General features: G+C 42.0%; 1 protein-coding gene and 1 long non-coding RNA gene across 3 annotated transcripts in view; one reads left to right on the top strand and one right to left on the bottom strand.

The window, feature by feature from the left end:
- Positions 1 to 9,145, bottom strand: part of ccdc169 (coiled-coil domain containing 169) — a 78,900-nt gene extending 69,755 nt beyond the window's left edge. For both annotated transcript variants that reach the window (XM_072262895.1, XM_072262896.1), the window contains exons 1-2: positions 9,045 to 9,145; positions 269 to 351 (exon numbers count right to left, since the gene is read on the bottom strand). In XM_072262895.1, coding sequence (XP_072118996.1) covers positions 269 to 351; positions 9,045 to 9,124 — 163 coding nt within the window. In that variant the 5' untranslated portion in view covers positions 9,125 to 9,145. The remainder of the gene's footprint in view (positions 1 to 268; positions 352 to 9,044) is intronic.
- Positions 8,777 to 13,301, top strand: LOC140200111 (uncharacterized). Its single transcript, XR_011886561.1, has 3 exons — positions 8,777 to 9,309; positions 9,939 to 10,036; positions 12,995 to 13,301. It is a non-coding gene; the product is annotated as an uncharacterized lncRNA (long non-coding RNA).
- Positions 13,302 to 13,743: the final 442 nt, after the last annotated feature.

Raw genomic sequence — 13,743 nt, 5'->3', positions numbered from 1 at the left:
ATACATAAAATTACTACAGTATAGTGCAAAAGTTTTAGGCACCCTAGATATATAATTCCATATCAGAATACTGTGCAACTTGGGGATGTTGGGGTCGTGCTGTGCTGATCTAAATTTCTCAGTGCTCATTTATAAACTTCCCCTTCTCTATTAAATTTGCACACCAGCTCCTCTGATAGTGATTCCAATCAAAGGTTTCTGATTAGATTGTAAATACTGATTTAAAATCCAAGAATGGAACACTATAGTAATTACAATTTTCGTTTACCTTCATCTTCAATGTTGTCTACTCGCTTTTCCAGTTGAGATACTATGTTTTGTAGCTCAGAAGCAGATTGATCAAGCATATCTCTGTATTACAAACAAAGGATAATGCACTGAAACAATTAGCTACAACAAATATTGTACATATGAGTCCTGAAAGAAGAGTCTCGGCCTGAAACGTTGACTGTTTACTCTTTTCCATAGGTGCTACCTGACCTGCTGAGTTCCTCCAGCATTCTGTGTGTACTGCATTGTACATAAGTGTTTCTAATATAGGATCTGAAGAGAGCTGGACTGTGCACATCTATACTCACATCATTCTACAGATGCAAAGAAGAGAGCATCCTATCAAGCTGCATCACTGCATGATATGGGAACTGCACTGTGGTGGACAGGAAGATTCTACAATGGCTAGTCAAAACTGCCCAACATATCACCGGCACCAGCATACCTGCCATCAGGACATACTTTATATACAGAAATGCCAGTAACATCATGAAGAATCCTAGATCATTGACTGTCCCATTCCCATCAAGGAGGAGGCTACGTAGCATCCATGACAGGACCACTAGACACAAAAACAGGTATTTTCCCCAAGCCATAAGGCTGATGAACCCCTCCACACTTCCAGCCACCACTACTTTATCATTTCCTGTCAGTCGCCTTATGTACAGACACTCTTGCGCCTCCTGTTACTTTATGGACATACAATCAATCTATAAGCTACCTATGTATTTATATTGTTTTTTTTACTGTTGTTACTATAGTGTTCTTCATCTTATTGTAATGTTTTTGTGCTACATTGGATTGGAGAAACAATTATTTCATTCTCCTTTACACTTGTGTACTGCAAATGACATTATACAAGCTTGAATCTTAATGAAAACGATATCATGGAAGTTGATATTACACACACAAAATGTTGGAGGAACTCAGCAGATCAAGCAGAATCTATGGAAATATATAGATGCTGCCTGACCTGCTGAGTTGCACCAGCATTTTGTTTGTGTTGTTCTGGATTTCCAGCATCTGCAGAATCTCTTCTGTTTGGCATTTCACAATTTATCATTTCAGTTGAATTGAACTGACTTTATTTCTTACATCCTTCACATACATGTGGAATAAAAATCTTTATGTTATGTCTCCATCTAAATGTGCAATCATAGTAATTTATAATTTATAACAAATAGAACAGTCAATGTAATATAGAGTACACTCAAATTAGCATGAGTTCATCACTCTGATGGCCTGGTGGAAGAAGCTGTCACGGAGACTGTTGGTCCTGGTTTTTATGCTGCAGTACCGCTTCCCGGATGGTAGCAGCTGGAATAGATTGTGGTAGGGTGACTTGGGTCCCCAATGATCCTACGGGCCCTTTTTATACACCTGTCCTTGTAAATGCCCTGAATCATGGGAAGTTCACAACTACAGATGTGCTGGGCTGTCCGCACCACTCTCTACAGGGTCCTGCGATTTCCCACTCTATACAGTACTGAACCAATTTACAGTGCCTGTTGATTGTATGCATCTGCAATGGATCAAATATTTACATTAAATAAGGCTTACAAAAACAGTGTGGTCACTATGGCTCTCATAAATATACTCAGGATTACCACCGACATAAATCAATGAGAAGATCTGTAAACACACTTATAATGCCATTAAGCATTTTGCAGAATTTATTGAAATCATTTTACATCTGCTTATTAAAAATTGAAGGTGGTAGATAGGATTCTTCAACCTTGGTAACTGATATTGAATTAGATGAGGATAAAGTTCTCCATTTGGAATAAACTGAGGTGCCCAGTCTAATTCCCATTAAATGAGCAGCAACAAACAACAGAACTATGACAGTCAAATGCCACCAAGATGGAGGGATTGGGAAAGTAAATGCTAGAGGAGATGGACTTTGATTCTTTACTCACCATCCAACCCCATATCATCCCCACGTCACATTTGTAATTCCATGTTTTTTGACTGTGATCTTTGCGTTGTGCAGCAAGATTTTCATATCCTCAAAAATGTTTTGATGACAACAGAAGCAATAACAATAATTGAACTCTTGCAATAAAGTAGTTTTATATTTTTTTAAATATTATTTATTCATAATTTCACAGGGTTGGTCTAAAGGAACAATTTCAACTTGAAAACTTTAACTTCACCTCATACCTGTGATTCCCTTGCAAACCCATAATTTTAAACATTTTACTGCTTGACGCCATTAAGTGTTACAAATATAACATCCTCATCATTCACAGTTGTTCAAAACAGAATGAAAATTTTGTTGGAGGCAATTTTTAATTGATTACATTTCTACCATGCATTATGCATCAAATATTTCATTTAATAGTCAGCTGCAAAATTATAAATATTTTAATGGAACACACATCAAAGTTGCTGGTGAACGCAGCAGGCCAGGCAGCATCTCTAGGAAGAGGTGCAGTCGATGTTTCAGGACGATTAATGGCACTCTTTTGACTCACCAGAAACAAAAGGAGCATAGTGCTCTACAATGCTACATTATTTTTTTATTTCAAAATATACTTTATTCAAAAAGAAATATATACAATAAACCATTCAATAACTTTTCATCCTTTACATACGTTTCCATTATACTCAGTACATATCCGTATTTATAGCCACCCACGTGGCACTCCAGTAGTTCAGCTTACCATATCACTGTTGAGGGGTATACTCCCCGCCCACAAACCCCTCCCACTCCCACGGGTGGAGAAACCTATACTGTGGTCCTTCCCCACCGGGCCCTTGCGGTGGCTGCACCGAGTTTCAGTGCGTCCCTCAGCACGTACTCCTGCAGCCGAGAATGTGCCAGTCGGCAGCGTTCTCCCACGGACATCTCCATGTGCTGGTAGATCATCAAGTTACGGGCCGACCAAAGAGCGTCTTTCACCGAGTTGATGATCTGCCAGCAGCACCGGATGTTGGTCTCCGTGTGCGTCCCCGGGAACAGCCCGTAGATCAGAGAGTCCTCTGTTACGCAGCTGCTGGGGATGAAACGTGACACTAGCCCGTCCATCCTCCTCCACACCCTTTTTGCGAACTGGCAGTGTGCAAAGAGGTGGGTCACAGACTCCTCCTCACTGCAGTCCTCCCGTGGGCAGTGGGGTGCGGAGACAACGTTCCGGGCGTACAGGAGGGCTCTGACTGGGAGGGCCCTTCTCACCGCCAGCCAGGCGAGGTCTTGGTGCCTGTTGGTGAGATCTGGCGATGAGGCATTTTGCCAGATGAACTGGACGGTCTGCTCAGGGAACCACTCCACTGTGTCCATCACGTCCTTCTCCTGCAGTGCCTGCAGGACACTACGTGCCAACCACTGCCTGATGGCCCTGTGGTCAAAGGCGTTCTCCTGGAAGAACTTTGCTACGTAGGACAGGTATGCCGGCAACGACCAGCTGACTGGGGCGTTGCGCGGGAGTGGGGCCAGACCCATCCTTCGTAGCCAGGGCGACAGGTAGAACCTGGGCACATAGTGTTACTTGGTGCCCACATACCTGGGTTCTACACACAACCTAATGCAGCCACATACGAAGCTGGCCATCAGGGTGAGGGCGACATTGGGGACGTTCTTGCCCCCGTTGTCCAGGGACTTGTGCATGACGGTCCGTCTCACCCGCTCCATCTTGGATCCCCAGACGAATCTGAAGACAGCCCGGGTGATTTCCGAGCTGTAGGAGCGGGGGACGGGCCACACCTGCGCCAAGTACAGCAGCCCTGAGAGCACCTCACACCTGATGACTAGGTTCTTGCCCGTTATCGACAGGGAGCGCCCTCCCCACAGTCCCAGTTTCTGTTTCACCTTGGCAGTCCGCTCCTGCCAGTTTTTGTTGCACGCCTCAGCCCCTCCGAACCAGATCCCCAACACTTTCACGTGGTCAGACCTGATGGTGAAGGGGACGCCGGATCGGTCGGGCCAGTTGCCGAAGAGCATGGCTTCGCTCTTCGTGCAGTTAACCCTGGCCCCCGACGCTAGCTCGAACTGTTCGCAGGTGCCAATCATCCTGCGAACTGACCTCGGATCAGAGCAAAAGATGGTGACGTCGTCCATGTACAGGGAGGTTTTCACTGTGCTGTACCGGGCAGGAAGATCTGAGACAGCCTCGCGCTACTGAGGGACACCATCGCCTACGTGCAGGACAGGGGGGTGGACGCCTGCCTGGTCAGCTTGGACCAGGAGAAAGCCTTCAACAGGATATCGCACACGTACATGGCGGACGTGCTCTCCAAAATGGGATTTGGGGAGGGAATCCGGAATTGGATTAGACTGCACTACACAGACATCCGTAGTGCAGTGCAGGTCAACGGGTGGGAAACAGACAGCTTCTCCATCAGGTCTGGAGTCAGGCAGGGCTGTCCCCTCTCCCCTGTCTTGTTTGTCTGCTGCATAGAACCCTTTGTGGAAGCCATCAGGAGGGATGAGGGCATAAGAGGGGTGATGCTGCCAGACAATGGAGGGACCCAAGTGAAAACCTCCCTCTACAATGCTACATTATATCTACACTAAGTTTAGCTCTAGGGAAATCTACTTCATCCAGACCCATACGTTGATACCTCAATGATGCATTTAAACCACAATAGAATTGCTGTGAACCTATTTTTGTTTTGCTTGAAAATTAAAGTCCTATAATTCAGGAGTAACTTGATTCTGCCCGTAAATTTCGTTTTGATTGTCAACATTCTTCAAATAACAAACAAAAACTTTCACTGCTCTCAAAACCAAAGGCAGGATTTTCTCTTATCAGAAATCCTACTTCTTGATCATTTGCCGTGATACGTCATTTACAACACCTTGCAACTCACCACTGCATTTCAGAAGATATGGAAAGCTTCACAGGCAAAGTGGGCAACGTCCCATTCTTGATCCATGCGAATCAGGTTCACACATGGAAGGGGCACTTGGCAAATCACTAATGGATTCATTTTTCTCACAACGCTGAATGAATTGTATAGATTCTTCATTTTTTGTTTTTAATTTGATGTTGGTTCACTTTTTCTTATCAAACTCATAAAATTCTGACCTGCTGGGCAGCTTCCACCACCCTATCATTAGCAATACATTACAAAGACTAAGCTTAATGTGCTGGTAAAAGCTGCCGATACTCTATTTCAAAACACTCTTTGTTCTACACAACTCTTCTCCACCTCTCTCCAAATGAAAATTAACATGTTTCCTTCCCCCTTCTCAGTTCTGTTGCAGTGTGAAACATAAATTGCTTTTCTTTCCACAGATACTGCCTGACCTGCTAAGTTTTTATAGCATTTTCTTTTTTTATTTCAGGTTTCTTTATTGATTCTTTTCACCCATTCTGCAAAACTTCCATTTCATTTGCCAAAAAAAAGATTTCCCTTCATAAAAACTGTGCTAACACTGTTGTGATTTTCTATGTGTCCTGTTACCACATCTTTAATAACACGCTTTAGAATTCAAATGTTGTTGTTGTTCGTCCTTCGTAGTCGAAGATGACCATGGCTTCAAAGTCAAATGGGAGATTGGTGGCTGTGGGTCCGGAGGTGACTGATGAGGCCAATCCGGGCCCTGAAGGCTTGCCCACATGTGGGACACAAGTGGGTGGGTTCTGTCGTGGCAGTGGATGCTGCTCGGGCCTTGCGCACAGCACGCTTTCGTTGCGCCTCGATGATGCGCCTGACTTCAGCTGCACGGGCTCCTGTGGTGATCTTGCTGCGCCAAGCTGGACGGTCGAGGGCAAGCGTCTCCCATGTGTTTCCCCCATTCTGCAAAACTTCCATTTCATTTGCCAAAAAAAAGATTTCCCTTCATAAAAACTGTGCTAACACTGTTGTAATTTTCTATGTGTCCTGTTACCACATCTTTAATAACACGCTTTAGAATTCAAATAATGTTAGGTTAACATAAACTCCACAATTTTCCTACTCAACCTTACTTAAATCGCAATATCGTCTTCTTGAGGTTCACCATAGGGAATCTTTCCAGAATCTAGGGGATTTTGACAGATCAAACTATCGAATATTTCAGTTAAAACCATAAAATGTGCACCATTACATGTAATGGACCTGTGGTTACTAGGCTCGTTAAACTCATCACAGCAGCATACTATTTGGGTTGCTTGATCATTATTTCTAAAAAAGGCTTCTACACTCCAGACAAAGGCCACTAACAAAAGATAGATAGATACTTTATTGATCCCAAAGAAAATCAGTGTCACAGATATACAAATATTAGAAGAGAAGTAAGAAAGAATAAAAAAAAAGTTACCTCGAACAGTCTAACACGAGGGGGGTCATCACTTCCCCAGCTATAGGTTGACTCATTCTAGAGCTCAGTGATCGAAGGTAAGAATGACCTCAAATAATGCTCTGGAGCAGCGCAGTTGTCTTAAGTCAACTGCATTATAGAAACCCCGCAAATATTCAGCAGGAACTTGAGGAGCAGGTGTGTAGAGAAGTTGTTCAGAATTGTAGGAATGGTAGGTTTGTATTCGTGGGAGGTTTTAATTTCCCCGGTATTGATGGTATAATCAGAATGTTGAGGGCCTGGATGGGGCGAAATTTTGGAATGTGTCCATGAATGTTTCCAGAGTCAATATACAGAGGGTTCTGCTCAGGAAGGTGCAATACTGGACCTCTTCTTAGGGAACTAGACAGGGCAGATAACTGATGAAGCATTCAAGGAGCACTTTGGCTCTAATGTCCACAAATCTATTAAGGTTTAAGATAGTAATAGAAAAGGATGCAATAGATGCACAGTTTAAAGTTCAAAGGTTCAAAGTAAATTTACTATCAAAATACATATACAGCACTGTGCAAAAGTTTTAGCCACAAATATATAGCTAGAGTGCCTAAAACTTCTGCATAGTACTTTATTAATTTTATGTATTGCACTGTACTGATGCTACAAAAAAAAACAAATTCCATGAAAACAACAGGAATTCTGCAGATGCTGGAAATTCAAGCAACACACATCAAAGTTGCTGGCGAACGCAGCAGGTCAGGCAGCATCTCTAGGAAGAGGTACAGTCGACGTTTCAGGCCGAGACCCTTCGTCAGGATTCAATGAGATTCCATGAGATGTGTGAGTGATGTTAAATCTGATTCTGATACGAGTCTCTTTTGTGGACTATGAGTGGGAAGGGATAGGGAGAAAGGAATTATGGTTTAGAAAAGGGGAAGAGAGAGGGGAGGAAGCAGGAAGCACCAGAGGACATTCTGTAATGAACAATAAACCAATTGATTGGAATCAAATGACCTTGCCTGGTGTCTCAGGGCTGGGTGTGTCCACAACACACCCCCCCTGCCCCAGCACTCCTCCTCTGCGACCTCCCCTACACCCTTCCCGCGGCACTCCACCCTCGCCATTCCCAACATCCTTTGTTCCCGCCAGGTTTACAAACTCGCTCTCTGCTCCACGTGGACAAGCATGGTACTGTGTAAATGCCTTAAGCATCCAAGCTATATATTACTTTTCCACAGTACTGCATGTCACCATATACTATCATGAGGTTCATTTTCTTGCAGGCAATCACAATAAATAGAAAGAAACACAATAGAATTAATGAAACACTACAAAGACAGAAAAACAACCAATATACAGCAAATTATTCAAATACAAAAAGAAAAACAAAACTATAATAATAGATAAATAAGTCATGAATAATATTGAGCACGGGAATTGTAGAAACCTTTGGATGTGGAATCAGTTCAGTGTTGGGGTGAGTGAAGTTATCCACTCCAGTTCAGGAGCCAGATGGGTGAGGGACAAGAACTGTTCTGAAACTGGAGGTGTGGTACTTAAGGCTCTTGTGCCTCCTTCCTGAAGGCCACAGCGAGGTACATGGGCTGGATGGTGGAGGCCCTTGATGATGCTGCTTTCCTGCCACAGCGCTCCTTGTAGTGTGTTCAATGGCGGTGGGGAGGGTGGCTTTACCCATGATGGGCCGGGTTGTGTCCACCACCATTTCTGTAGGCTTTTTTTCCATTCAAGGGTATTTCGATAATAGTCTGTGATGCAAACAGAATTCCAAACTGCAGCAGGGTTAATTTTAGGCAGACCAGAGTTTAATTAAGAGAACCGTTTTGAAGGGGAAAGAATGAATGGCAAGGTTAGAATTTGCAAACACGAGGAAATCTGATGCTGGAATTCCAAAGCAACATACACAAAATGGCGAAGGAACTCAGCAGGTCAGCCAGCATCTGTGGAAAAGAGTAAATAGTCGAAGTTTCGGGGCCAAGACCCTTCTTCAGGGCTGAAGAGGTTAGAGTTCCCCTGTTTTTACTTTCCATCTCAACAGCCTCACTTTTCAATGGACCATCCTTTATAATCTTTTAACACTAACAGAATCCACTTTCCGGGACTCCCTGACGTGCTGCCCAGTAACCACTATCCCCTGTCCCCTTGCAATGCCAAGAGCTGTAACCACCTTCCCTTTCCAGCATCCAAGGGCGCAAAGCGTGCGGTGTGGTGATTTCACTGCCGCTAGATAGCGCTCTCATTCTATCACACCGACCCCGAACCAGATCAACACAGACACGAGGAAATCTGCAGACGCTGGAAATTCAAGCAACACACACAAAATGCTGGTGGAACGCAGCAGGCCAGGCTGCATCTATAGGAAGAGGCACAGTGGACGTTTCGGGCCGAGACCCTTCCTTAGGATTGACACAGATCTGCTTCGCCCGATATACCCCAAGAAGTGGCCGGTTCACGGGGATACAGACTGAACTTGCGGAAGGAAGCAGAGCAGCCAGGTCTTCAACAGACTGCCCTCTGCCACCACCCCCTTTACCTCATCTCCTTCTCCTGCTCCAATTCACTACTCAACCACTCCAGGTCGCCCTCACTGTAACCAGCGCGCACCGCCTCCATGCTGTTTCATTCGTCTCCTTGGCAACGCGGGGTCATGTGATCCAAGCCGGAAGTCTGCGTGGCGGCGAGCGTAGACTTCCCCGCGCGATTTCAGGCAAGCAACCGGCTTGTTTCTCTAAAGCTGAAAATTATGGATAGATTGACGGAGTCTTCGAAAGAGTACCAGAGGATGATAACAAATATCGGTAGTAATATGTATTTGAAATGGTTGATTTAATGCTGCTGAAAGTAGATTAATGTGGGATTAAGTTTGAGTCAACAATTTCAGTCAAAAAGTGTTGATAGGGCAGTGGAATTATTTTACCGCCTTGTATGGTACCTTGCGATTAAAATTTGTTTCTGTATTAATAATCAGCTCTTTATTCAGGGGGCAAAAATTGCATTTGTCAAACCCTATTCTAGATTTTAAAAGGTTAATATTAGCTAAATTTATCTCAAGTCACAGTGATGTTGCAGATCATACGTGTATCAAATATTTTGATTCGAGATAATCCTTGAAAATTTGTTATTAAATGACTGATAGCGAATGTTACAAGAGACGCTTGGAAAGTAGATTCTTTTCATCCCGTTTATTAGTAGGTTTCACTCGTTAACCACACATTAAGAGAAATGGAGACAATGTTTTAAATTCCACATAAGTAGGTTCAGATTTATAATAGAGAAATTGGAAATTTGTATTTCTATAATGAAGATGCTCTTACCTCAATCTCCCTTGAACTTTACTCGCCCTGGGCAATGGATAAGCTAATATTAAAACAGTATTTTAAGTAAACATAATAGACAATTTCACATGGTATGATTATTTGTATTGCAGAGAAACTTACAGAAGAATCTTTACAGTTGGCTTCACACCAGAAAAAAATGGTGGAACACAAAGTTGTGCTTACAAAGCTTTGCAATAATTTCGATGAGGTAATTTGAAGCTGCTTGCAGAGTAGTGTCTGAATCTTAGCCTTAAGTGATTTTGCTTAGTTGCAGAATGGATTACTCTTTATCTCAATAATATTATTTACCTGACTCAAGCAAAAGATGCCAATGTATGAGTTTTATAGTCATAGAAGTCATAGAACACTACAGCACAGAAACAGGGCCTTCATTCGTCTAATCCAGGCCAAACTATTAAACCACGTGTTTTATTGAAATCATATATTAATCCATGTTTTATACTTTCATAGCATTTAGGTGCCTATTTTAAACTATTACCAGCCAGGCAACTGCTATAAAATACAAAAAAAAAGTACTTAAGCTGATAAAATTGGAAGTCAATGATTTATACCCCAGAGTTTTGAAAGACATGACCTATTGCAATAGTGGCTGCCTTGCTTTCTGTCTTTGAAAACTGTATGGAATCTGGTATTGTTCCTGCAGGCTGGAAAGTAAAAAATGCAAATCAATCATTTACAAAATTATGCTGTTTCAATGGTAGTGAAAATGCTGGAAACCGTAAAGGATTATATAACAGAACACATACGGCTGGTGGCGTAGTGGCATCAATGCCGGACTTCAGAGCAAAGGTTACAAAGTTCGAATCCAGCTGGCTCCCTTGCACGCTTTCCATCCATGCTGGGTTGAGCATCAAGCTAGCAACGCTAGCCTCGTAAAAATAAGAAAGCCTGCTTAAAAAAAAAGCCGTCATGATGGCGTCCCGATGACTCCACTCGGAGTTAAGGACTTTCCTCTTCACACATAGAAATAGTAGAATTGAATAGAGTCAATATTAATTTAAAAGGAAATCATATTTGACTAAACTGTTGGATTAGATGTATGAGTAAAATTGATAAACAAAGAAGGTTGGTCAATAAGTTTAGCACACAGAATTGTGCGTAATGTACTGGCAAGGATTGAAAATTGGTAGATGAATGAAAGACAAACAGTTGGAGTAATTGGGCTTTTCTCAGAGTAGTTATAGGCTACTTCAAGATTTGTGCATGGCTGAGGAGACCAAAGATCCTATTTCCAGGTTTGCTGATGATTTAAAAAAAAACTAAATAGGAATGTGGGTGTAGTGGGGAGAATATAAAATTGCTTCAAGGGGACCTAAAACAGATTGAGATAGATAATAATCTGGAAAAGTTTAAGATCATCCAGTCCTGATGAATGGTCTCGGCCCAAAATGTCAAAATGTCGACTGTTTACTCCCATCCATAGGTGCTGCCTGACCTGCCGAGCTCCTCCAGCACATTATGGGTACTGCTCTATATGTCCAGCATCTGCCACACCTCTTGTGTCTAAGGTCATCCACTAAGTGCACAAAACATTAAAGCATTTTTAATGGTGACAAATTTCATTATAGAAATATTCATGAGGACCTAATTATCCTTGTACATGTCGCAGAAAGCTAACCTGCAGGTGCAGCAAGTTGTTGGGAAGCAAATGACACAGTGGTGTTTGGTAAAGGAGCATTTGTATATATAAGTACAAATGTCTTACAGCAATTCTATAGAGCCTTGCTGATGCCATATCTGGAATATTCTATACATCATGGAAACAGGCCCTTCAGCCACTGGGTTGGCATTGACCATCAAGCACCCATTTATGTCTATCCTATTGTGTGTAGTTTTGGTCTCCTTACGTAAGAAATACTTGTCAAAGCAAGGGTATGAAAGAGACTTTCCAGGGAATAGTGTTTGCTGAGAGAGTAAACTAGGCCTGTAATTTCTGGAAATAAAAAAAAATGCAGATGTTGGACATATGAAATAAGATCGCTTTTCATTCTTATAAGCTCCAGAAAATACAGAAATAAAACCAAAAAAAAATTGGAAATACTCAGCAGGTCAAGCAGCAATTGTGGAATGAAAATCTGCTAATGTTTTTGGTTGAAGACCTAGGGCTTATCCTAAAGCAGACTGCACAACATACCCTCAGTTCACATCTTGAAAACACTTTACACAAAGAGACTTAACTGTCCAATTAATGGCTTTGTTATGTCATCCCATTACCCACATTCCCTTTCCAGCCTCCCCTGTACATTCTGTTTCACTTACTGCTGCCTCAGAAAAACAAGCAATATAATCAATGACCACCCCCACTCCCAGAAGATACACAAGCATGGGAACACATACCACCAAATTCAAGGACAGCTTTTATCCCACTGTTATCAGTCTCTTAAACAGACCTTTTCTACACTATAGATGAACTCTTGATCTCCCAGTCTACTTCGCCATAGCTCTTGCATTTATTTTGTCTACTTGCAGTGCACTTTGTGGCTGTAAACATGAGAAAATCTGCAGATCATGGAAATCCAAGCAACACATACAAAATGCTGGAGGAAGTCAGCAAACCAGGCAGCACCTCTGGAAAAGAGTAAACAGTCGATGTTTCGGGCTGAGACCCATCAACAGGACGCTTCATCCTGAAACTTCGACTGTTTACTCTTTTCCATAGATGCTGCCTGGCCTGCTGAGTTCCTCCAGCATTTTGTGTGTGTGTGTCACTATATTATATATTATTTTATCTTTTGTACCACCTGAAACATTAACTACTTCTCTTTTCATTGATTCTGTTTAACCTGTGTTTTCCAGAGTTTATAATTAGAAGTAATCTCACTTAAATGACAAAATTCTGACAGATTCCATGGGGAGGTTTTCCTTTGGCTAATCCTAGAACAAGGGCTGGCCACATAGGACTGAAATGTGGAAGTATTCATCCACCAATGAAATTCTCTACTTTTGAAGCTCTACTGCTGTGCAGCTCATTCAGATCATACTGATTGAATTCTGGATTCTAAAAGGAATTGAGGGAAAAGGGGAATGCAAGAAAATGAAGCCAAGGTTGAAGGTCCAGATCACCACCACCACCACCTAATTTTATATCTGATTCACTATTGCATAAACTTCATAAAGTGTAACAAGATTTTTTTTCTATTTGTAGGTTCAGTCAAGACTGGAACGAATAGCAGCAGTGAAACCTGGTTGCACATTACTAAAGTATTGACATTTTTGACAACATCAAGTTACAAAAGCTAAGACTGTAGTATTAAGCTGATTTATCTGGAATAGTTCACTTTTGATACAAGTGAATTTTCAAAGCCATTTTTTACATTTAATTGTTCACATGAAATGTTACTAAATTTTGAATCTGTGTTGCAATTTAAATGGTGCAATAAAGTTTATTCAAGTTTAAATAAAACTACTGAAGGGAACTTAAACTGATTTTGTAGATACTCATTTGATAATGCAAGTCGAAGTCTAAGTCAACACCTTGCCAGCTTTAAGTAAGCACACTTAAAATATTAATAAATGGGATTATTCAGATTATTAGTTAAATCTTTAAAACTGAAGATTCCAAATTCAAGCTTCAAGTCCCATTGGTCTGGGCAGAAAGCAGATGGCTGAACCAGATGCTGTTACTTCCCGCACATGAGACACAGTGGTACAGAATGTTCCAGAGATTTGCTGTGATGCCTTGTTTGATATCAGCTGCACAAAATTCTGAAGCAGCTCCAGTCTCCAGGGGTGCGGTGAGCTTTGATGTTCTGGAACTTCATTCTACTCAGTAGCCAGAGAGGTCCATCATTTTCTAGATTGAAGTTTAACTTTAATTGTTAACAGTCAACCTGCTCTCAGGTTTCAACTCCTGCCCATGTTATTCTTCTGTTTTATAACTCCGAATCATAAAAC

The sequence above is a fragment of the Mobula birostris genome, chromosome 7, assembly GCF_030028105.1.
Source record: "Mobula birostris isolate sMobBir1 chromosome 7, sMobBir1.hap1, whole genome shotgun sequence".
Lineage (NCBI taxonomy): Eukaryota > Metazoa > Chordata > Chondrichthyes > Myliobatiformes > Myliobatidae > Mobula > Mobula birostris.
The sequence above is the reverse complement of the archived record's forward strand: the minus strand, read 5'-3'. Positions and strand labels throughout refer to the sequence as shown.